We start from the raw sequence: 25,532 nt of genomic DNA on the forward strand, positions 1-25,532 counted from the left end.
TCCATCATTCCAAGCATTCTTCCTCACAGCTCTGCTTCACACACACATACTCACTCACTCACTCCTGGATTACCGCATCAAACCCTGGATCTTTCCCACTGGATTTAGCGCTGTTTTGGGGCTTTTTTTGCTCGGGATCTCTCATCGACTTTGTGATCGTGGAGATTTCAAAGTGGCGCTTCAAAGTGGTACGTAGTTTGTTCTTCAACATGTAAGAAAGCGTGTGTATACACCGAGTGTGTGATCATTACAGTCGCAGGAGTCGTAAATAAAGCAGCACTTGTAAGGAAAGAGTCGAAGACAACAACACGTTACAATGTAACACAACCCGAGAATTCCGGAACAAGTGTGGTCACGCAGTTTCATGCGACACATTAATAAGTAACGTGCGAGCAATTGATAGTAAAACATTAATGACTAACTCAAAAGCGCGCGACTAAAACGCAAATGCACCGCAAACATTAGGAAACGCGCGCGTGCGGTTGATTACAGCGATAGCGGCGCGTTCTCGTTCTGCGCGTCCACAAAGCGCATTCCCGAAGTTATAATTCCCATTGTAAAGTTGGGATCTCCTGTAGGAAGGCGCTCAGCTGTGTGTGTGTGTGTGTGTGTGTGTGTGTGTGTGTGTGTGTGTGTGTGTGTGGAATGCGCTCTGGGAATGTTAAGTGTATGAAGAGCGAGCAGTGTTTCAGATCTCCACATGTTTGCGCTGTTTATTCTGGGAATGCATGAGAAAACATGTGGATTGTGGCAAAGAGCTTCCCAGTATTTACTGATATAGTTTACTTCTGGATGCGACGTCATGAAAGAATGTTACATTCACGTGTTGCTGCCTTCACAAGGTTAGTTCATCCAAAAATTAAAATGATCCCTTATTTTACTCTCCCTCAAGCCATCCTATGTGTTTATTTATGACTTTCAACCGAACTCAATCAGAGTTTATAAAAAAAATATCCAGGCTCTTCCAAGCTTTATAATGGGAGTGAATGGAGCCGAGATTTTGAAGCCCCAAAAAGTGCATCCATCATCATAACAGTAATCCATACGGATCCAGGGGTTAATAAAGGCCAAAGGCCTTCTGAAGCCAAGACAAATATACATATTTATAACTTTATTAACTATAATCACTGGCTAGTCGAGCTCTGGCGGAAGAGTGACCTCTGACCTGACGCATGACCTCTGACCTGACACATGACCTCTGACCTGACGCATGACCTCTGACCTGATGCATGACCTCTGACCTGATGCATGACCTCTGACCTGACGCATGACCTCTGACCTGAAGCATGACCTCTGACCTGATGCATGACCTCTGACCTGATGCATGACCTCTGCGTCGATGCCTCTCGCGGTTCAAACAAACTCAATCTCCTCCCACATTTCTCTTTAATAATTATTAGACGTCTAATAATTCGTGGCCGGTGTTTTGTTTTGCTCTATTCTCTGCGCTCATGCGTCAGGTCAGAGGTCATGCGTCGGGTCAGAGGTCATGGCTGTTACTGGAAGCCAGTGATTATAGTTTATAAAGTGATAAATATGTATATTTGTCTTGGCTTCAGAAGGCCTTTATTAACCCCTGGATCCGTATGGATTACTTTTTGGGCTTCAGAATCTCGGCTCCATTCACTCCCATTATAAAGCTGGGAAGAGCCGGGATATTTTTCAATATAATTCTGATCGTGTTCGACTGAAAGAAGGGAGTCATAAACACTAGGATGGCTTGAGGGAGAGTCATTATGAGATGTGTTAATGTTTGGGAGAAGTATCCCTCTAATGCTCTGGTTTTCCTGCTCAGGGTCTGGACCAGGATGGAAACGCCGCTGGATGTTCTGTCGAGAGCCGCATCTTTAGTTCACCAAGACGATGAGAAGCGTGAGTCCATTTCAGAGATTGATCGGAATAGTTTTTGTTTATTGATTGTCAGATAACCGATATGCATCAGTAGGAGTGTAACGATTCCCTCATGTCACGATTCTGAACTCACGATACGATATGATAAAAGGTTAACAAAAAAATTACTGTTGATTAAAATGCTGAATTTGGTATTTCATTGTGTGTGTAAATGAATAGTCTTGGACTTGGTGCTGAAACCCAAAGCACAGGACAATAGAGACACCAGAATAACAATATTCATGATTCTGAAGCTGAAAATACAGAATTATTGTAGATGAATATGCTTTCACTGTCACTGACTAGATATATTTATAATAATGTAGGACACTTTTACTGGGAACATCAGACATCTGGCATTATCAGGACACACACATATTCCCATTATTATACATTATATTCAACATTATATATAGTAGTGTAATGTAGTTCTGACACTAAAACTCTGTAAACTTAAATTTGTTCTCCCACAGTAATTTTCATTTTTGGGTGAACTATACACAACACATATTGTCACTAATTACGATACACATTGTTGTATTTTTGTATTGCGATTATATTGTGACACAATATATTGTTACACCCCTAATCACCAGTTGTTTTATTATGGTCTTTTGACAAAACTATTTTATTGTTTCTATTTCATGTCTGAAATGTAGATTATTTGTCATTCTGTATTCCTCGTACAGTAAGTTTTCCTCGTACAGTAAGTTTTCCTCATTCAGTGTTTTAGATTACAGTAAATTTTCCTCGTACAGTAAGGTTTCTTCTTACAGTGTTTGAGATTACAGTAAGTTTTCCTCGTACAGTGTTTGAGATTACAGTAAGTTTTCCTCATTCAGTGTTTGAGATTACAGTAAATTTTCCTCGTACAGTAAGGTTTCCTCTTACAGTGTTTCAGATTACAGTAAATTTTCCTCATACAGGGTTTTCCTCGTACAGTAAGGTTTCCTCTTACAGTGTCTGAGATTACAGTAAGTTTTCCTCGTACAGTGTTTGAGATTACAGTAAATTTTCCTCGTACAGTGTTTGAGATTACAGTAAATTTTCCTCGTACAGTAAGGTTTCTTCTTAGTGTTTGAGATTACAGTAAGTTTTCCTCGTACAGTGTTTGAGATTACAGTAAGTTTTCCTCGTACAGTGTTTGAGATTACAGTAAATTTTCCTTGTACAGTGTTTGAGATTACAGTAAGTTTTCCTCGTACAGTGTTTGAGATTACAGTAAATTTTCCTCGTACAGTGTTTGAGATTACAGTAAATTTTCCTCGTACAGTAAGGTTTCTTCTTAGTGTTTGAGATTACAGTAAATTTTCCTTGTACAGTGTTTGATATTACAGTAAATTTTCCTCATTCAGTGTTTGAGATTACAGTAAATTTTCCTCGTACAGTAAGGTTTCCGATTACAGTGTTTTAGATTACAGTAAATTTTCCTCGTACAGTAAGGTTTCCTCTTACAGTGTTTTAGATTACAGTAAATTTTCCTTGTACAGTGTTTTCCTCGTACAGTAAGGTTTCCTCTTACAGTGTTTGAGATTACAGTAAGTTTTCCTCATTCAGTGTTTTAGATTACAGTAAATTTTCCTCATACAGTAAGGTTTCTTCTTACAGTGTTTGAGATTACAGTAAGTTTTCCTCGTACAGTGTTTGAAATTACAGTAAGTTTTCCTCATTCAGTGTTTGAGATTACAGTAAATTTTCCTCGTACAGGTTTCCTCGTACAGTAAGGTTTCCTCTTACAGTGTTTTAGATTACAGTAAATTTTCCTCGTACAGTGTTTGAGATTACAGTAAGTTTTCCTCGTACAGTAAATTTTCCTCGTACAGTGTGTAAATTTTCCTCGTACAGTAAATTTTCCTCATACAGTGTTTGAGATTACAGTAAGTTTTCCTCGTACAGTGTTTTCCTCGTACAGTAAAGTTTCCTCTTACAGTGTTTTAGATTACAGTAAATATTCCTCGTACAGTGTTTGTGATTACAGTAAGTTTTCCTCGTACAGTGTTTTCCTCGTACAGTAAGGTTTCCTCGTACAGTGTTTGAGATTACAGTAAATCTTCCTCATTCAGTGTTTGAGATTACAGTAAGTTTTCCTCGTACAGTGTTTTCCTCGTACTGTAAATTTTCCTTGTAGTGTTTTCCTCGTCCAGTAAATTTTCCTTGTACAGTGTTTGAGATTACAGTAAGTTTTCCTCGTACAGTGTTTTCCTCGTACAGTGTTTTCCCCATACAGTGTTTTCCTTGTACAGTAAATTTTCCTCGTACAGTGTTTGAGATAAATGTAAGTTTTCCTCGTACAGTGTTTGTGATTAGAGTAAGTTTTCCTCATTCAGTGTCTGAGATTACAGTAAATTTTCTTCGTACAGTGTTTTCCTCGTACAGTGTTTTCCTCGTACAGTGTTTTCCTCGTACAGTGTTTTCCTCGTACAGTGTTTTCCTCGTACAGTGTTTTCCTCGTAGTGTTTTCCTCGTACAGTAAGTTTTCCTCATTCAGTGTCTGAGATTACAGTAAATTTTCCTCATTCAGTGTTTGAGATTACAGTAAGTTTTCCTCGTACAGTGTTTGAGATTACAGTAAGTTTTCCTCGTACAGTGTTTGAGATTACAGTAAGTTTTCCTTGTACAGTGTTTGAGATTACAGTAAATTTTCCTCGTTCAGTGTCTGAGATGACAGTAAGTTTTCCTCATTCAGTGTCTGAGATTACAGTAAGTTTTCCTCATTCAGTGTTTGAGATTACAGTAAATTTTCCTCGTACAGTGTTTGAGTTTACAGTAAATTTTCCTCGTACAGTGTTTGAGATTACAGTAAGTTTTCCTCGTACAGTGTTTGAGATTACAGTAAGTTTTCCTCGTTCAGTGTCTGAGATGACAGTAAGTTTTCCTTGTACAGTGTCTGAGATGACAGTAAGTTTTCCTCGTACAGTGTTTGAGATTACAGTAAGTTTTCCTTGTACAGTGTTTGAGATTACAGTAAATTTTCCTCGTTCAGTGTCTGAGATGACAGTAAATTTTCCTCATTCAGTGTCTGAGATTACAGTAAGTTTTCCTCATTCAGTGTTTGAGATTACAGTAAATTTTCCTCGTACAGTGTTTGAGTTTACAGTAAATTTTCCTCGTACAGTGTTTGAGATTACAGTAAGTTTTCCTCGTACAGTGTTTGAGATTACAGTAAGTTTTCCTCATTCAGTGTCTGAGATGACAGTAAGTTTTCCTTGTACAGTGTCTGAGATGACAGTAAGTTTTCCTCGTACAGTGTTTGAGATTACAGTAAGTTTTCCTCATTCAGTGTTTGAGATTACAGTAAGTTTTCCTCATTCAGTGTTTGAGATTACAGTAAGTGATCCCTGAAACGCCGCTGGATTCCCATAAGGCTTTATTCAGTGTCTGCATTGAGTCCGTGATCATTTACATGGGAAATGCTCCACATAAAGCCCTGTCTCTCGGTTCTGCTGTTTCTCAGCTCAGTGCACTGATATATGATCGCGAGACGAGCGTTATGAAAGAATAGGACTCTGAAAAGCTTCCTCCGGCCTTACATGAACACGCTGTGTTTCCCTCAGAAATTCCTTCCTAGATTAAGCAGAATCAAATCCTTCTCAGTCGGGATTTAGTGTTGCTGGAAATCATTGTGCAACAACATCTACATGTTACAGCGTCTGTTCGTGTTCGTGTTCGTCCGTTTGTGTTTGTTCATTGATGCAACAGGATTTGGTTAGAAGTACGAAGTGTATTGACTGTGGTTTAACTCCCACCTAAACATCTTCAGCTGTAACCAAACTGAACTAACATATGGGTCATTGGCTGAGCCAGTGTTTCTGTGTTCAAAAGCCTATATATTTATTTTATATTTATATATCAGCCTATGAATGGTTTACTTCTAATTTTCTATAAGCTGAGATAGTAGAAAGTATTTTAAAGTCGTCATGAAAGGGAGTTTCGCTGGTCTTTTCTCCTCTATTGTGTCGTATATCCGAGAGAAAGACTTCTGGAACAAGAACAGATGTGGGCGGGGCTTGAGTGTGTCTGTGGGGAATTGATTGGATGGCTGGATGGTTGTGGTTTGCTATTGGCTGATCTCATGTGAGTGACAGGTTAAAGCCCCGCCCACATCATCAGAGAAGAGAAGAGATGCTGCAAGAGGAACTTATTCTGATTCAACATTATTAACACAATAGTGATCATGTGTACATTTATAATAAACACTACAAAATATTACATAAAATTACATTTTGATTTCATGGCGACTTAAAAAAAAACTAAACTTTTGTTCACTTTTGCTCACTTGAGTTTACTCTTAAAGTCTCCCTTTAGTTAATTATTTATCCCTTAAAACTCATCTTTGATCACCAGAATGTCATATTTAAATGGTTTTTCCTTCTTGCCTTAAAATATCTTGACTGTAACTCGACACCCTCGCCTCATTTAGTACACGCGGTTCTATGAATATGCAAATGAGCCCCGCCTCCACTCACTCACTCAGCTCAGAGATCCACTGGTTGACGATCACACGTTGATCTGATTGGTTACAAGGTAGTTTGTGACGTCAGAAACACCAGCGATTTCAAAGCGTGTTTTTGAGACTGTCTTTGGTTCACTGCAGTTTTAAGGAGGAAATACTCAGCAATGGTGTCGACTTATGAACTTACACATGATTTGTCTTAAAGCAGATTAAAAACACCACAGACACATAAACAACATTAAAAGCTGGATCTTCACCACCAGAACGCTCCTCTAATGCCTTCTGAACCGGTTGTGACTGCATTAGAACAGAACGAAGGGAAAGTGGGTCACGTGTCAAAATTATCGATTTTTTATTATGCCAAAAATCATTAGGATATTAAGTAAAGATCATGTTCCATGAAGATATTTAGTTAATTTCCTTCCGTAAATATATAAAACATTTATTTGTGTGAGTGAATGCAGCACAATCGCCAACATAAATGCACAACTTTAAAGGAGATTTCTCAATGTTTGGATTTTTTTGCACCCTCAGATTCCAGATTTTCAATAGTTGTATATCAGCCAAATATTGTCCCATCATAACAAACCATACATCAATGGAAATCTTATTTATCTCAGTTTTTTTTTTAAATGACCCATGTGACTGGTTTTGTAGTCCAGGGTCACATATGTGGAACAAAAGTACAAAAAGAAGCTTGTGATGGCGGTTGTTCCCCCCGGCCCCCGCTGTGTGTGTGTTGTTTAGCGCAGGGCTGATGTCATGTCTTTGTGTCGTTGTGTCTTTGTCTCCTCAGTGTGTCTGACCTGTTTTCACTGCAGCTCCTCCTGCTCGTTTGCATTTATTGCAAGCTTTTGTTATTGTTCTCACTTGCTGGAGCGCTCGGATCCGTTGCTCACGCTAGCGCACGTTTGGCCCTGACAAGCTCCAGCAAACACTCGCTCGCTTCAGTGTCGAACCGCTCAGTCTCAGCGAAGGTGTGTCTCTCTTTATCTGCAGATTCAGGTGACGGCTTGCTTTCAAACGCTTGAGGCGAAACACACACACACACAACACAATTACACTGTGTTCAGAACACCATTACACACACACACACACACACACACACATGCTTTTAGCAGCGATTAAAGTAAGCTACTTTCTCAAGGCAAACTCACCCTGAACAAGAAAGAATCGATTTTTACTTTTTTGTTATAGAACTAAAGTCCAAAATTCACATTCAGAATGATAGATGTTTCAAGATGAACTTTACCTCTTGAGTCATGAAAACATAAATCAATGATTTCAACTCGATTTATAAAAAAAAAAATCTGAGAACTACATTATCGACATTCAAAAGAGTTCTGTTTTAAAATAAATGCTGTTATGTTCTATTCATCAAAGAGTCCTGGAGAACTATGAAGCTGTTTTCAACACTGATAATAATCATAAATGTTTATTGAGCATCAAATCATCATATTAGAGTGATTTGTGAAGGATCATGTGACACTGAAGACTGGAGTAATGATGCTGAAAATTCAGCTTTGATCACAGGAATAAATTACGCTTTACTGTATATTCACATAGAAAACAGCTGATTTACATTATAATAATATTTCACTGTTTTACTGTATTTTTTTTATCAAATCAAAAAAGAGGCTCTTTCAGAAATGTAAAAAAAATCTTACTGGCCTCAGACTTTTGAATAGTAGTTTACTGTAACTGTATTGCTTAATATTTTGAAAACTTCAAACATATAGTCAACGGTAAGAAGCATAAAAGTTTTGTCATATATTCAGTCTGTATGCACACTTTGATGGAAAAGTGTTTTTTGAAAAATAATCAATTTTATGGCGATTTCCAAATTGATGAATTTAGATTTTAGTTTTTAAGTAGTCCTGAATTTTACTAGTAAGTAAATAAAAATACAGTGTTATCTTCACATCAGCATATCAAATCATAATTTTTCATTGCAAGCAAGTGAGGCTTTTCTCTGCTCAGTTTTCTTTTGCTTTTAATGGTCTGAGAATCATAACCACACACACCTCTTGAACAGAAGTACAGTACAGTCTCAGTGTAGTTTCAGAGCGTTGAGGACGGAGGCGGGTCAGTCCGTCACGTGTGTGTGTGTGTGTGTGTTTTCATGTGTGTGTTGTTCACACTCGCACCTGCAGTCCAAACAGGATCCAAACAGGAAGTTGACCTTTGAGTCCCTGGGCCATTTTTCTTTCCTCTTAATGAAAGGTTGATATTTCTGTGTTATTGTTCTGTGGAATGCCCAAACATTCAGACACTGAGGAGTCGAGTCAATAATTACTCTAGTCCTTTAGTTGAGGCCGTCAGGATCTGGTTTCTGCCTTCCTTTAGTGAGCCTTCTGCATAATGTCATCTGTTGAAATCACATGGATGTTTTGGATTCTGTTTTTGTTTTCAGCTTCTAAATAATGAAAGCATTTTTGAAAACGATTTTGCCCTAGTAACCACCTACAACACTCCAGCAGGTGCATAGCAACGCCCTGGCAACCACCCACATCACCCTAGCAACTGCATAGCATTGCACTACTCGGTTAACTTTAGCAACTACATACCGATGCCCTGGCAACCACTCACAACACCATAGCAACTGAACTAAAACACACTAGAATCCTCTCAAAACATCTTAACAACTGCATAGCAACACCCTGGCAACCTCATAGTAACACAATGATCAGAGTATCTTACAAACTGCATATCAATGCCCTGGCAACCACCCGGCATTTTTCATATATCAACACAGTGCTCAAAACACCTTCGCGACTGCATAGCAACACCCTGGGAAACCCACTAAACACTGTAACTCACCCAAAGCACCTTAGTAACTGTGTATAAGTTCCCTGGCAACCACTTCAACCTCCTAACAACTACACTAAAATCCTCTCAAAACATCTAAAAACAGCAACACCTTGGGAACCACCCACAACACCCTAGCAACTGCTTAGTGACACACTGCTCAAAACACCCTTGCAAATGCATAGCAACACCCTGGGAACCACTCACAACACCCCAACAACCTCATAGTAGCACACTGCTCAAAACACACTAGCAAATGTATGGCAAACCCTTGGGAACCACCCACAACACCCTAGCAACTGCTTAGTGACACACTGCTCAAAACACCCTAGCAAATGCATAGCAACACCCTGGGAACCACCCACAACACTCTAGCAACTGCATAGCAACGCCCTGGGAACCACCCACAACACCCTAGCAACTGCATAGCAACGCCCTGGTAACCACCCACAACACCCCAGCAACCTCATAGTAACACACTGCTCAAAATACCTTAGCAAATATATGGCAAAACCCTGGGAACCACCCACAACACCCTAGCGACTGCATAGCAACGCCCTGGTAACCACCCACAACACCCCAGCAACTGTATAGTAACATAATACTCATTGCACCTTAGCAACTGCATATTAACGCCCTGGCAACCACCCACAACAGCCTAGCAACGCTGTAAGCATCACTAACATTTAAGAATGAAAAATAAGCTTAATAAAATAAGATGACTAGTAGAGCTGGAGTGTGTTGGAGTGTGTTGATTTGGCCCGTGTGTGTGTTAATAGACTGAGCCCTTTGTGTGCTGTAGCTCTCTCAGCTGCCCGCTCGTTCCTGAGTGCTTTGTGTCCCCTTGCATTGTCTGATTATTAATGCCTTATAACCATCTGAGAAAATGCAAGGTTTTACAAAATAATGGATACGAGCGTTAATAAGGCATTGCGTCCTTATTAAAAGGTTTAAATAGAAACATATGGTCGAAACAGAAGTTTCAGTCTAATGCCAAAAACAGCATTTTCACTGGTTTTGTTGGTTTTGTTGTGTTCGTTGTTTTCCTCGGCTCATTTCAGCAGCACACATGCGTGAACCTGGGGTTTGGGGCCAGAGGTCAGAGGTTAAAGGTCACTGAAGTGGAGCACACACAGTTGTTGTTGAGGCACACAAGCTGTTGTCTTGATAGGTTTCAGAAAGGAAAGTGGATGTGGAATAAAGCTTGCCGGAGTGAAAAGTTGAGTTTTCTCCTCGATGTTTCTGAAGTCAGTGATGACATCAGGAGTGTGTAGAAACGTGTGTTTGTGTCCCAAACATCATCAGCGTTCACCATTGTGCTAGAAAACATCATAGGGCAATTCACTGCGTTTCACAATAAATATTGTTTTCAATGCAAATGCTTGTTATAGTTTATGAAGGATTCTGTCATCAGTCAGAGTTGAGTGTCAGAGAAATATGACTATGTCAGTGATATACAGCTGTAATATAGCATGTTATGTGGTTATTTAACAACACGTATTCAGTTAAGCAAACAGTGGATGTGTAAGGCAGCGATTACTGTGCTCGTAATGATTACAATATAAGGAAATATTATAATGCTGAATGTCGATCCACAGTTGACGTTATCACTGATATCAATAAATTAGTTATATAGTTTTCCACGTTTGTAATAAATATTTGGGTTTGATAACCACATAGCAACACCCTAGAAACCACCCAGGACAATGCTAAAAACATGTTATGTATTCCATCATGTTTCAACATAACAAAACGCTTTTATTGAAGGCTTTATTCGAGATCATTACATGCGTCTTCTCTTCACTCACTCGTTTTCCTCTGTGAGGAACAAACACTCGTCCATCCCATAATCCGAACGCTCTCATACACGGAAAGACTTTTAATAGATCACTAGTTAACCGCTTTTAACCGCTGGGTTTATTTCTGTTGTCGTCACCAAATTAATGGCTCAAAATGTTGGTTGTTGTTCCAGCATGATCACTAAACTATACAACTATAAACTTAAACTATAACATTATATGGTGGTTTATGGAGTGTTTTGATATTGAAGTAGTCATTTTGATTAAGATCATAATTCAAACAGGAGCAGTTTGACCCGATGTAGATCTGCACAAACACTTATTTAATCATGGCTACAAAAATCATTTGTAATCGGTGTTATTTAAAAAAATGAGTTGAAACCGGAATAGTGAGCAAAACGTGACACTGAAATTATTATTTCTCTTCAAATTTAAGGCGAGTCCATTCAGCAAAGGCTTTAGTTCAGAACATGGACAAGTGTGTCCAGATGCTTTGTAGTGTGTGTGTGTGTGTGTGTGTATTACATAATACTTCACCTTGTAAAGTTGACTGGTTAATCATGGACTAGACGTACACTGTTAACCCTTGCTGTAAAAAAAGGCCAAATTCTTACAGTATTATACCATTTTCCATTAAAACAGTAATATACCGTAGAAAACTGTGCATTCTGGGTAATATTTGTTGTTTTCAAGAAAATAGCCTACAGGAATATACTGTGAATTACCAGCGCTCAAAGTCGACACTCAGAGGCTGTTTTCCCAATCACACCCTATACCCTCATTCACTATTCCCTACATTAGTTCACTAATATCGTCCACTGGACAGAGTGAATGAAAAGAAGTGAGCGAATCGAGACACTGATGAACCAAACAAGAACTGAGAAATGAGAAACGCAAGAACTACAACTGACTTCCAGCCACACTGAGTGCGAAACCAGTTTACAAACCAGTTTAACATTATTTATTTTATACATGTACAAAAGTGCTTGTTGAGAATGAACAGATATTTGGTTGGTGATCATGTTTTATTGAATATAATAAAGTTTGTAGTCACCATGATGATGATCAGTGTTTTTGAGTTGGGCTCTTGACTCTTTCACATTAGTTTCTCTCTGGCTGCTGTAACTGTGAGTTTATAAAGCACATCGACAGAGAATGTCTAATAAGGGGAGAACTTCCACTGTCAGTAAACTTCCGGCTTCTGAACTGGTTGCAGTTCCACTCTGGCTCCACATGAGGGCGCTCACAGGACGAGTGCAGTTCCACTCTGGCTCCACATGAGGGCGCTCACAGGACGAGTGCAGTTCCACTCTGGCTCCACATGAGGGCGCTCACAGGACGAGTGCAGTTCCACTCTGGCTCCACATGAGGGCGCTCACAGGACGAGTGCAGAATGAATGGAGGTCTATGGCGCTATACCCCTCAAAATCCACTTTTCTCAGGATATCATTATTTGTCTAGTAATTTGAATGTTGTATTTGAAAGGAGATACAAAGAAATTACACATTGCTGGGTGTTAGATTTTTTTAGTCTTTTAAGTCTTTTAAAATGTCAATGACGTCACACACACCATACGACCAGAGATACTGCTTTACGGCAATCCTTCAGTCACTTTGGTGCTTTCACGCTCTGCACTTTCTTTTCTCTCGAGGCGTCGACAACACAGCTGACACAGGGAAACACACACAGCTGACACAGGTAAACACACAACACAGCTGACACAGGTAAACACACACAGCTGACACAGGGAAACACACACAGCTGACACAGGTAAACACACACAGCTGACACAGGGAAACACACGTGCTAGACGAGTTTTTGTTTTGTTGTTTTAAAAGACCATCAAGCGGTATCTCTGGTCGTGTTCAGTCCTTCACTGACCAATCAGCGTTCATTAGCAGAATGCGTGTTATGGGCAACAACAACTCAACCTGTAAGAAATCGAAAGGACACAAGTACTCGTTCATTCAACTTTCGACCTATAACCCATGTTGAACTTGCAAAACCCACAATCAAATCTGAGATTTCTCAACGGCAATCGGGTGAAAGAGACAAATTTAGCCGTATAGCCCCATAAACTCCCATTCATTTTGCACTCAGGGGCGATCGCCCCCAGTGGAGCTCTGGTGGAACTACAGCCAAAATTCGGTACAATAGGACTTAATAGGGAGTGGCCAGGCTCTCTGAAGACGGACTCTGACATCGATTAAGAAAAAGCCATTGAAGTCTCAACAATGGTGACAATAAAAAGTTGCATGATGCAATGCATGCTGGGTTCCAGGCTAGTATAAATCTCCCAGCATGCACTGCAGCATGAATATATATATATATTGCCACCATTGTTGAGATTCATGTGTTGATTTTTGATATCTCTGTGTTTCTACAAGACAGTGTAGCTCTGCTTGTTTGTTGTGCATGATGCGTTTAAAATGTTTTGTCATTGTACCCGATTGCATTAGTTTCACAGTGGTGGTAGTGAAACACTTCTGATACAGGATTAAACTGTGAATAATATTAGTGAATGAACAGGCTATATGATGATTTTGTCGTCATCATTGATATAACAAACTGAATTCACAAACCATGTGTGTGTACAACTGTGACTTGCAAAAACACAGTTCAAGCAGCAAGAGAAAAACTAAAGTTAAAACGTTAAGGGTCAGCATCCCGACTAAAGCAAACACTGATCTCCATAATGGTGACTTCAAACCAAACATTGTCAATTAAACACCTCAACAACGTCTGCAGATGTATGACAGAAATAAAGCCATACTGGTTAATAATAAGTGTAATGATGTGTAACGGCTGGACGTCAGTTGTAGTTCTTGTGTTCCTTCAGTGATTGTGCTTGTTAACAGCAGGTGTTCATCACTAATGCAACACACTAATAATCAAGTATCTCACTGCAACACTGCGGCAGTGCTACTTTTACTCTTTGTAGTGTGTATTTTCCTGTGGCGTTGAAAGGGTTAACAGTGTAAGATAAAAAGACACACCCACTAAATGTATTTTAACAGTAATAAACCATAAGTTATAAAACAGGTATATACAGGCAACACTGTTGGCGTAGTTTACTGTAAAATGTACTTTATTTCACAGGTGGTGACTGTAGTTGCTGGTCCAGTTTAAGTGGTCTCAAATGAAATAAGTTCACAGTAATACTTTGTTCACATTATTAGTGCATTATAAATTTTAGTTAATACATTTAAATGTCAAATGGTCAATTTAAGGCAGTCGGTTTCTGCAAGTGAAGTTAGTTAACTCGAGTTTTAATTTAGTGCATGGTATTTTTATGGTAATATACTGTAGATTACAGGAAATAACTGTACAATTAACAGTAACTGTTGCCAGTATTTTACTGTTAAAAAGCCTGGTAAGGTCTCACAGTGTGTGTGTGTGTGTGTGAGAGTTGAACTGCCATGTTTCTTGGACTTTAATTCTTGCAGTAACTTCAGGTTGGTGGTTGATCTGGATGAATAATACTTCTCAACAAATAAATTACTGTATTCATGAAAGTGCCTTAGTCACTATGATATTTTAATGTAATATTGCCGTTTATTATAAATGTACACATCATTATTGTGTTAAAGGGGTCATATAATGCCATTTTTGTACAAGCTAATATGATTCTTTAGGGTCTAAATTAAAAGTTTGTAATATACTTTAATTAAAAATTCTCATTAGTATTGTAAGAAAACACTAATTTTACCTGGTCAAAAACAGCTCTGTTTTCAGCACGCCGTTTAAGTGCATGTGTCTTTAAATGATAATGAGCTTTGCTCACCCCGCCCCTCTGTTCTGTGGGTACACCGTTTGTAACACAATAACCACGCGTTGTTCATTATAAACGTGGGATTATGAATTATATTGAGAACGTCGTACATAGAAAACATGCCGTAATGTACCCTGAGTGTAAACCTTAGACGCATTCATCGTGAAGCCTGCAGCAAGGTTTGCAAATTTCGCAAAGATTAATATAAATACTAATATAAAGGTTAATAAAACATTACACTCACATCTTCTGGAGGTTCAGCAGGAACACGTTGGTACCGATCCGTTTTTTCTCGTTTGTGAAGCTGTCTGGTGTGAAATGATTCGCGCAAACATGAAAGCACAGACGATCGTGGGGAATCCCCGTGAGGGAATCCCCGCGTCAATCCTTTGGGCATATCGCTTCAAAAACAAAACTCAGCCACTGCTTCTTCAACGGCTCGGATTTAGGAACATCCAAATGACTGCTGTGTTCCTTATTACATCTAAGAACAGAACACCACCATCGCTTAGACGCCATTCTACTCCAGCATATCAACAATGGCGGACTACTATGACGACGGCTGTCACAGCTTGCTCAGGGCGGGTCTTGTGTTGAAACACGGCTGTCAATCACAATAGCGGGAGGGGCGTACGATCTTATGACGTCACAATATCGAACGGCTTGATTTCAGAGATGGTCAAACATATAAGGAGATTAAAACAAAACCACTGGATGGATTTTTATCATGATAGGATGGTTGTGTACAGGCACTGCCAACAGACATTTCAGTGCAATCAACTTGTAAAAGTGCATGTACCATTATATGACCCCTTTAATAATGTTGAAGCAGAATAAGTTCCTCTTGCAGCATCTCTTCTCTTCTCTGATGATGTGGGCGGGGCTTTAACCTGTCACTCACAGGAGATCAGCCAATAGCAAACCACAACCATCCAACCAGCCAATCAATTCCCCACGGACACAATCAAGCCCCGCCCACATCTGTTCTTGTTCCAGAAGTCTTTCTCTCGGATATACGACACAATAGAGGAGAAAAGACCAGCACAACTTCCACTTCATGTTGACTTTAAGAAAGTCTGAGTCCTTCCTAATTCCCAGAATCCCAGAACAGCAAACGAACAGTGTGTTTGTGTGTCTGTGTGTGTGTGTGTGTGTGAGGCAGATGAGGTCAGCGCAGGTCGGGGTCAGAGGTCATGGCGCAGCTGTTTCACTGTATCTTACAGACCAGGAGCTGCTCAGGACATGAAGCGCAGGAATGCAGGACGGGTGTGTGTGTGTGTGTGTGTGTGTGTGTGTGAGAGAGAGAGTGTGTGTGAGAGTGTGTGTGAGTTTGTGTGTGTGAGGGTTTGTGAAAATGTGTTTGTGTGTGTGAGGGTTTGTGAGAGTGAGTGAGAGAGTGTTTGTGTGTGTGTGTGTGAGAGTGTTTGGGGTTATTCGTATGTTAGAGAACAGCAGGGTCTCAGATTAAGGAGTGTGTGTGTGTGTGTGTGTGTGTGTGACAGTGTTTGGGGTTATTCGTATGTTAGAGAACAGCAGGGTCTCAGATTAAGGAGTGTGTGTGTGTGAGAGTGTTTGGGGTTATTCGTATGTTAGAGAACAGCAGGGTCTCAGATTAAGGAGTGTGTGTGTGTGTGTGTGTGTGTGTGTGTGTGTGTGACAGTGTTTGGGGTTATTCGTATGTTAGAGAACAGCAGGGTCTCAGATTAAGGAGTGTGTGTGTGTGAGAGTGTTTGGGGTTATTCGTATGTTAGAGAACAGCAGGGTCTCAGATTAAGGAGTGTGTGTGTGTGTGTGTGTGTGTGTGTGACAGTGTTTGGGGTTATTCGTATGTTAGAGAACAGCAGGGTCTCAGATTAAGGAGTGTGTGTGTGTGAGAGTGTTTGGGGTTATTCGTATGTTAGAGAACAGCAGGGTCTCAGATTAAGGAGTGTGTGTGTGTGGGTGTGTGTGTGTGTGTGTGTGTGTGTGTGACAGTGTTTGGGGTTATTCGTATGTTAGAGAACAGCAGGGTCTCAGATTAAGGAGTGTGTGTGTGTGTGTGTGTGTGTGTGTGACAGTGTTTGGGGTTATTCGTATGTTAGAGAACAGCAGGGTCTCAGATTAAGGAGTGTGTGTGTGTGTGTGTGTGACAGTGTTTGGGGTTATTTGTATGTTAGAGAACAGCAGGGTCTCAGATTAAGGAGTGTGTGTGTGTGTGTGTGTGTGTGTGTGTGTGTGTGTGTGTGTGTGTGTGTGTGTGTGTGAGAGTGTTTGGGGTGAGAACAGCAGGGTCTCAGATTAAGGTGCAATATTTCGATGTAACAGTGAACTCTCTGCAGACTGCAGCATAAACTGATGTGAATGCCCCATTATGCTATTTTTAAGGTTTCTAATTTTTGAGATCTCAACAGCTTCACATTCATCCAAGATCAAAAACACTGTAATTCTCTCATAATCTCCACTGCAGCGTCAGCTCTTTCCTCTCAGTGTCTGAAACACTTCCATCGGAGACTCAGTCTCTCTAAGCTCCGCCTCTAAGCTGCTCTTCTCTGATTGGTCAGAGATGCTGTTTGGGCCAATCAACACCACAGGCTGGCATTATGCAAATTAGTTACAAACCTATGCAGATTCAGCATGAAGTGAGTCTGAATTACTGACGACTCGTTTCAGTTCAGAATCTCTTCTTTCTTCAAGGAGACAAAAGCTCCATTTATCTTTGATCTGTGAAGCGTTTACATTCACACTCAGCTTTATCACACACGACATCAGAAGAAATATGGGAAAAAGGGGATATTTAAACCAGTAGGTCCTCAAGATCCGTGATTCATGACATTTACACCTGGCGAGTGCTTTCCGATCGCTGGGACATGCTGATGTTCAGATTCTCTAAAAGTAAATTCAACACGTTTATGGATTAGTTTATTAATATGAATGTGTCATAATACTTCCCTGCTCCACCGTCTGGCTCATTCCTCACTTCTGCACGTCTTTAGAGGTTTTGCTGTGTGTTTTGGTCAAATGAATCATTTGTGCTGAAGTGGTCACACACACACACACACACACACACACACACACACACACACACACACACACACACACACACACACACACACACACACACACACACACACACACACACACACAGCTGTTCTTCCACTGGTTTCAGGTCTTTCCAGTAAAAGTCTGGGTGTGTCTCCATGTTTCTCAGAACTGGTTTGTTTCTAGACTGACGTTCTGTAATGATCTGGCTTCATCTTCTTCTTCATCTTCATCTTCATCTTCATCTTCTTCTTCTTCTTCTTCATCATCATCATCATCATCATCATCATCATCATCATCTTCTTCTTCATCTTCATCATCTTCATCTTCTTCTTCTTCTTCTTCTTCATCTTCATCTTCTTCTTCTTCTTCATCTTCTTCTTCTTCTTCTTCTTCTTCATCTTCATCATCTTCATCTTCTTCTTCTTCTTCTTCATCTTCATCTTCTTCTTCATCTTCTTCTTCTTCTTCATCATCTTCTTCTTCTTCTTCATCTTCATCTTCATCTTCTTTATCTTCTTCTTCTTCTTCATCTTCATCTTCATCTTCATCTTCTTCTTCTTCTTCTTCATCATCATCATCATCATCATCATCATCTTCTTCTTCATCTTCATCATCTTCATCTTCTTCTTATTCATCTTCATCTTCTTCTTCATCTTCTTCTTCTTCTTCATCTTCATCTTCATCTTCTTCTTCATCTTCATCTTCATCTTCTTCTTCATCTTCATCTTCATCTTCTTTATCTTCTTCTTCTTCTTCTTCTCCTTCTTCTTCTTCTTCTTCTTCTTCTTCATCTTCATCTTCTTCTTCTTCTTCTTCTTCTTCATCTTCATCTTCTCCTTCTTCTTCTTCTTCATCTTCATCTTCATCTTCTTTATCTTCTTCTTCTTCTTCTCCTTCTTCTTCTTCTTCTTCTTCTTCTTCATCTTCATCTTCTTCTTCTTCTTCATCTTCATCTTCTCCTTCTTCTTCTTCTTCATCTTCATCTTCATCTTCATCTTCTTTATCTTCTTCTTCTTCTTCTTCTTCTTCTTCTTCTTCTTCTTCTCCTTCTTCTTCTTCTTCATCTTCATCTTCATCTTCATCTTCTTCTTCTTCTTCTTCATCTTCATCTTCTTCTTCTTCTTCTTCATCTTCATCTTCTTCACTCCTGGGATGAACTCAATTGTTGTGTCGTGTTGGTTTGCTGTGGTTCATGATTGTATCTGTGCAATAAATGCCATTCAAATGTTGTATTTTAAACAAACTACATCTTTTGGTCTCTTGTGTTCAAAAGTTTGCAGTCAATAACATAGTTTTGTTTTAAAGAAATAAGTTTTATTCAGGCAGGACAGTTTAAACGTGACATTTATAATCTTACAAAAGATTCTGTTTCAAAATAAATGCTGTTCTTTTTAACTTTTTTATTCATCAAATAATCCTGAAAAATGAAATCTATCAGTTTCCACAAAAATATGAACTGTTTTCAACATTGATAATAATCATAAGTGTTTCTTGATCATCAAATCATCATATTAGAATGATTTCTGAAGGATCATGTGACACTGAAGACTGGAGAAATGATGCTGAAAATCTGACTTTATATCTCGCAATTCTGACTTTATATCTCGCAATTCTGACTTTATATCTCGCAATTCTGACTTTATATCTCGCAATTCTGACTTTATATCTCGCAATTCTGACTTTATATCTCGCAATTCTGACTTTATATCTCGCAATTCTGACTTTATAACTCACAATTCTGACTTTATATCTCGCAATTCTGACTATATCTCACAATTCTGACTATATCTCGCAATTCTGACTTTATATCACGCAATTCTGACTAACTCGCAATTCTGACTTTATATCTCACAATTCTGACTAACTCGCAATTCTGACTTTATATCTCGCAATTCTGACTTTATATCTCGCAATTCTGACTTTATAACTCACAATTCTGACTTTATATCTCGCAATTCTGACTATATCTCACAATTCTGACTATATCTCGCAATTCTGACTTTATATCTCGCAATTCTGACTATATCTCACAATTCTGACTATATCTCACAATTCTGACTATATCTCGCAATTCTGACTTTATATCACACAATTCTGACTTTATATCTCGCAATTCTGACTTTATATCTCGCAATTCTGACTTTATATCACACAATTCTGACTTTACATCTCGCAATTCTGACTTTATATCTCGCAATTCTGACTTTATAACTCGCAATTCTGACTTTACATCTCGCAATTCTGACTTTATATCACGCAATTCTGACTTTATATCTCACAATTCTGACTTTATATCACACAATTCTGACTTTACATCTCGCAATTCTGACTTTACATCTCGCAATTCTGACTTTATATCTCGCAATTCTGACTTTATATCTCACAATTCTGACTTTATATCACACAATTCTGACTTTACATCTCACAATTCTGACTTTACATCTCGCAATTCTGACTTTATATCTCGCAATTCTGACTTTATATCTCACAATTCTGACTTTATATCACACAATTCTGACTTTACATCTCGCAATTCTGACTTTATATCTCGCAATTCTGACTTTATAACTCGCAATTCTGACTTTACATCTCGCAATTCTGACTTTATATCACGCAATTCTGACTTTACATCTCGCAATTCTGACTTTACATCTCGCAATTCTGACTTTATATCACGCAATTCTGACTTTACATCTCGCAATTCTGACTTTATATCTCACAATTCTGACTTTATATCTCACAATTCTGACTTTACATCTCGCAATTCTGACTTTATATCTCGCAATTCTGACTATATCTCGCAATTCTGACTTTATATCTCGCAATTCTGAATTTATATCTCGCAATTCTGACTTTACATCTCGCAATTCTGACTTTATATCTCACAATTCTGACTATATCTCGCAATTCTGACTTTATATCACACAATTCTGACTTTACATCTCGCAATTCTGACTTTATATCACACAATTCTGACTTTATATCTCACAATTCTGACTATATCACACAATTCTGACTTTACATCTCGCAATTCTGACTTTATATCACACAATTCTGACTTTACATCTCGCAATTCTGACTTTATATCTCGCAATTCTGACTTTATAACTCGCAATTCTGACTTTACATCTCGCAATTCTGACTTTATATCACGCAATTCTGACTTTATATCTCACAATTCTGACTTTATATCACACAATTCTGACTTTACATCTCGCAATTCTGACTTTACATCTCGCAATTCTGACTTTATATCTCGCAATTCTGACTTTATATCTCACAATTCTGACTTTATATCACACAATTCTGACTTTACATCTCACAATTCTGACTTTACATCTCGCAATTCTGACTTTATATCTCGCAATTCTGACTTTATATCTCACAATTCTGACTTTATATCACACAATTCTGACTTTACATCTCGCAATTCTGACTTTATATCTCGCAATTCTGACTTTATAACTCGCAATTCTGACTTTACATCTCGCAATTCTGACTTTATATCACGCAATTCTGACTTTACATCTCGCAATTCTGACTTTACATCTCGCAATTCTGACTTTATATCACGCAATTCTGACTTTACATCTCGCAATTCTGACTTTATATCTCACAATTCTGACTTTATATCTCACAATTCTGACTTTACATCTCGCAATTCTGACTTTATATCTCGCAATTCTGACTATATCTCGCAATTCTGACTTTATATCTCGCAATTCTGAATTTATATCTCGCAATTCTGACTTTACATCTCGCAATTCTGACTTTATATCTCACAATTCTGACTATATCTCGCAATTCTGACTTTATATCACACAATTCTGACTTTACATCTCGCAATTCTGACTTTATATCACACAATTCTGACTTTATATCTCACAATTCTGACTATATCACACAATTCTGACTTTATATCACACAATTCTGACTTTACATCTCGCAATTCTGACTTTATATCTCGCAATTCTGACTTTACATCTCGCAATTCTGACTTTATATCACACAATTCTGACTTTATATCTCACAATTCTGACTTTATATCTCACAATTCTGACTTTATATCACACAATTCTGACTTTATATCTCGCAATTCTGACTTTATATCACACAATTCTGACTTTATATCACACAATTCTGACTTTATATCACACAATTCTGACTTTACATCTCGCAATTCTGACTTTATATCACACAATTCTGACTTTATATCACACAATTCTGACTTTATATCTCGCAATTCTGACTTTATATCTCACAATTCTGACTTTATATCACACAATTCTGACTTTATATCTCACAATTCTGACTTTATATCACGCAATTCTGAGATAAAGCATTTTAAAAGACAATTGCGCCTTTTTATTCTGTGGCGGAAACAAGCTTGTATAGAAACGTGTGTATCGGTTACTAAACCCTTCCTGCTGTTGTGTGAGCTTGTGACTGGAACAGGACGTGTGAAACGCTCACGTGACCCGCTCTCCTCAGGATCATGTTTATATGGTGTAGTGTTCACACTGTGTCTTTTATAAAACAACTAGAACAATCACTGTTCGTCCTCATGTCGAGGCTTTCAAGCTTCAAAAGCACCTGAAGAGTACCAGAACGTTTGTGTTTGTGGTGAAGTTTTCCTCACAGTGAAGCATCGACCGCTGAGAACGAATCATTGAATCAGTTCGTTCCTTGAGAGTCTTATGACTCCAATTCAAAGAACACACCATTTCGTTTTGTGAACTGAATCAGCCGTTAGAGTTAAAAGAACTAACTGACACACACGTAATGAACGCCACTACTTCTCTCGTGAATCTCAAGCTTTATTTCATTAGTCATTTATACAATATATAGCTTCACAGGGATCAACAGGGAAATAACAGAATCAATGATGCAAACTTCATCAAATATGAGACACATTCAAATGCTCTGTATTAAAGCAGCTCTGAAAAGACAATAGTGTCATTAATCAGCTCAGTTCAGTGTTGATTCAGTTGATTCAGTTCAGTGTTGATTGAGTTCAGTGTTGATTCAGTTCAGTAGTGTTGATTCAGTTCAGTAGTGTTGATTCAGTTCAGTGTTGATTCGGTTCAGTGTTGATTCAGTTCAGTGTTGATTGAGTTCAGTGTTGATTGAGTTCAGTAGTGTTGATTCAGTTCAGTAGTGTTGATTCAGTTCAGTGTTGATTCGGTTCAGTGTTGATTCGGTTCAGTGTTGATTCGGTTCAGTGTTGATTCAGTTCAGTGTTGATTCAGTTCAGTGTTGATTCAGTTCAGTGTTGATTGAGTTCAGTGTTGATTCGTTTCAGTGTTGATTCAGTTCAGTGTTGATTCGGTTCAGTGTTGATTCGGTTCAGTGTTGATTCGGTTCAGCGTTGATTCGGTTCAGCGTTGATTCGGTTCAGCGTTGATTCAGTTCAGTGTTGATTCGGTTCAGTGTTGATTCGGTTCAGTGTTGATTCGTTTCAGTGTTGATTCAGTTCAGTAACAATGTTGATGTTGAGCTGGTCCAGCTTTTAGCAAGCAATGATTTAAATCACAGTCTTGTTTCTCTGTAGAGCGAGTGAATGATAACAGAATGATAATTTTTGAGTGAACTTTTAAGTAATGCCACTGGTTGTATAATGATGATCTCAACTAACAGCCTGTGACTGATTAAAGCTTGGATTTGACGTAGTTTTTAATGGATCAATGGCATGGAAATGGCTCATTAGTCTAATATGACATAATCTGGAGTGTGATCATGTGTTGAAACATCGGCTGTGATCCTGGAGACAGAGAGGCTGTGAAACGCCCTGATTAATCCGTGCGTCCCAGCTCATGATTCTAGACCTGATGGAGTTCAAACAGGCCAGATTTGAGGGAGTAACGTGATCATCTACAGTCTGAGGAGAATTAATCATCTTAAGCTTCATGTTTCAACACAGTGAACCCTTGAACAGCACTACCGCCTGCCCCAGATCTCAACACACTTCTAATGCAAAGCCTTTTTACAGAACTGTTGTTATTGATCATACGTGGAGAGTTGGTGATCTGTCAAAACTCACTGTGAAAATGAGTTTTGCCCACTTATTCAAAATATTCAGAAAAATCGAACTTTTAATTTCAGTTAATTTACACAAAATATAAATTTATTGTAGAATAAATGAAAATTTTTTTGGCCCTATGAAATTCATTTCAGTGTTGATTCAGTTCAGTTCAGCGTTCCGTTCAGTGTTGATTCAGTTCAGTTCAGCGTTCCGTTCAGTGTTGATTCAGTTCAGTGTTGATTCAGTTCACTTCAGTGTTGATTCAGTTCACTTCAGTGTTGATTCAGTTCACTTCAGCGTTCTGTTCAGTGTTGATTCAGTTCAGTTCAGTGGTTCAGTTCAGTGGTTCAGTTCAGTGGTTCAGTTCAGTTTCATTTTATTGTTGATTCAGTTCAGTGGTTCAGTTCAGTGTTAATAGCTTATTTGTTTTTTTCCATGTTTATCTGTATTGTTTTAATGCTTTGTAATGTTTAATATATATATAAAAAAAGTTCAGTGTTGATGTTGAGCTGATGTCAATTTTAGCACATAATGATTTAAATTTCAGTCTGTTTCTCACTATTGTATGAGGGCGAGTGAATGATAACAGAATTTAATTTTCTGGATTCCATTTTAATAATTTAATTACAATTTTAATACTCTGCAAAACTAATCAATTAAATCCATAAAAACACATTTTTCCCTCACTCAGCTTAGAGATCCACTGGTTGACGATCACACGTTGATCTGATTGGTTCTATGAATATGCAAATGCGCCCCGCCTCCACTCACTCACTCAGCTCAGAGATCCACTGGTTGACGATCACACGTTGATCTGATTGGTTCTATGAATATGCAAATGCGCCCCGCCTCCACTCACTCACTCAGCTCAGAGATCCACTGGTTGACGATCACACGTTGATCTGATTGGTTCTATGAATATGCAAATGAGCCCCGCCTCCACTCACTCACTCAGCTCAGAGATCCACTGGTTGACGATCACACGTTGATCTGATTGGTTACAAGGTAGTTTGTGACGTCAGAAACACCAGCGATTTCAAAGCGTGTGTTTGAGACTGTCTTTGGTTCACTGCAGTTTTAAGGAGGAAATACTCAGCAATGGTGTCGACTTATGAACTTACACATGCTTTGTCTTAAAGCAGATTAAAAACACCACATAGACACATAAACAACATTAAAAGCTGGATCTTCACCACAGGAGGAATTTAAATCTGTTGACTTTAGCAACACTTGTTACATTACAGAGTGAAGGACAACTCAAGAAGTGTTAAAGGTATAGCGGAGGATCTTTCCGAATTTTAGATAAGACCCGCCCTCTCCACTTTTTGAATAAGTTTGATTGATTCACCAGAATGATTGACAATTAGGAGGACCAATAGTATAGGTGATCCACCCGGAAATAAAAAATCCTCCGCTATACCTTTAAGTATCTCAATATTCTTTTAGCTATTATATTTAGAAATATGAGCCCCAGTCTCAGATTTTGAGCCAGATAATAACATGGTTATTATTCTGATTGGAAATCACTATCTGAGTGAGTTTATGTGCTCTTATAAAGCCTGATGTGTTTCTGCACATGCTCGGAGACTCCAGCAGAGGGCGGTGTCGTAAACCACATCAGAGTTCAGGAGCCCGTGTTAAAGCTGATGTACTCAAGGTTTAGTTCTGTCTTGTGAATAGTCTATAATAATTATAGCAAGTGACTTTTAGTGGGCTGATAGCATACTGATCATTGCATAAAAATTACAATATTGTTCATCTAAGATT

The 25,532-nt window shown here is 38.7% G+C and overlaps 1 protein-coding gene across 1 annotated transcript in view; it reads left to right on the top strand.

The window, feature by feature from the left end:
* Nucleotides 1-51: 51 nt before the first annotated feature.
* vgll4b (vestigial-like family member 4b) overlaps nucleotides 52-25,532 on the top strand; it is a 65,403-nt gene continuing 39,922 nt past the window's right edge. Inside the window, exons 1-2 of the mRNA XM_084394801.1 lie at nucleotides 52-188; nucleotides 1,796-1,872. Of these exons, the coding sequence (XP_084250927.1) occupies nucleotides 1,809-1,872 (64 nt within the window). The 5' untranslated portion in view covers nucleotides 52-188; nucleotides 1,796-1,808. The remainder of the gene's footprint in view (nucleotides 189-1,795; nucleotides 1,873-25,532) is intronic.

The sequence above is a fragment of the Rutilus rutilus genome, assembly GCF_951802725.1.
Source record: "Rutilus rutilus genome assembly, chromosome: 22".
Lineage (NCBI taxonomy): Eukaryota > Metazoa > Chordata > Actinopteri > Cypriniformes > Leuciscidae > Rutilus > Rutilus rutilus.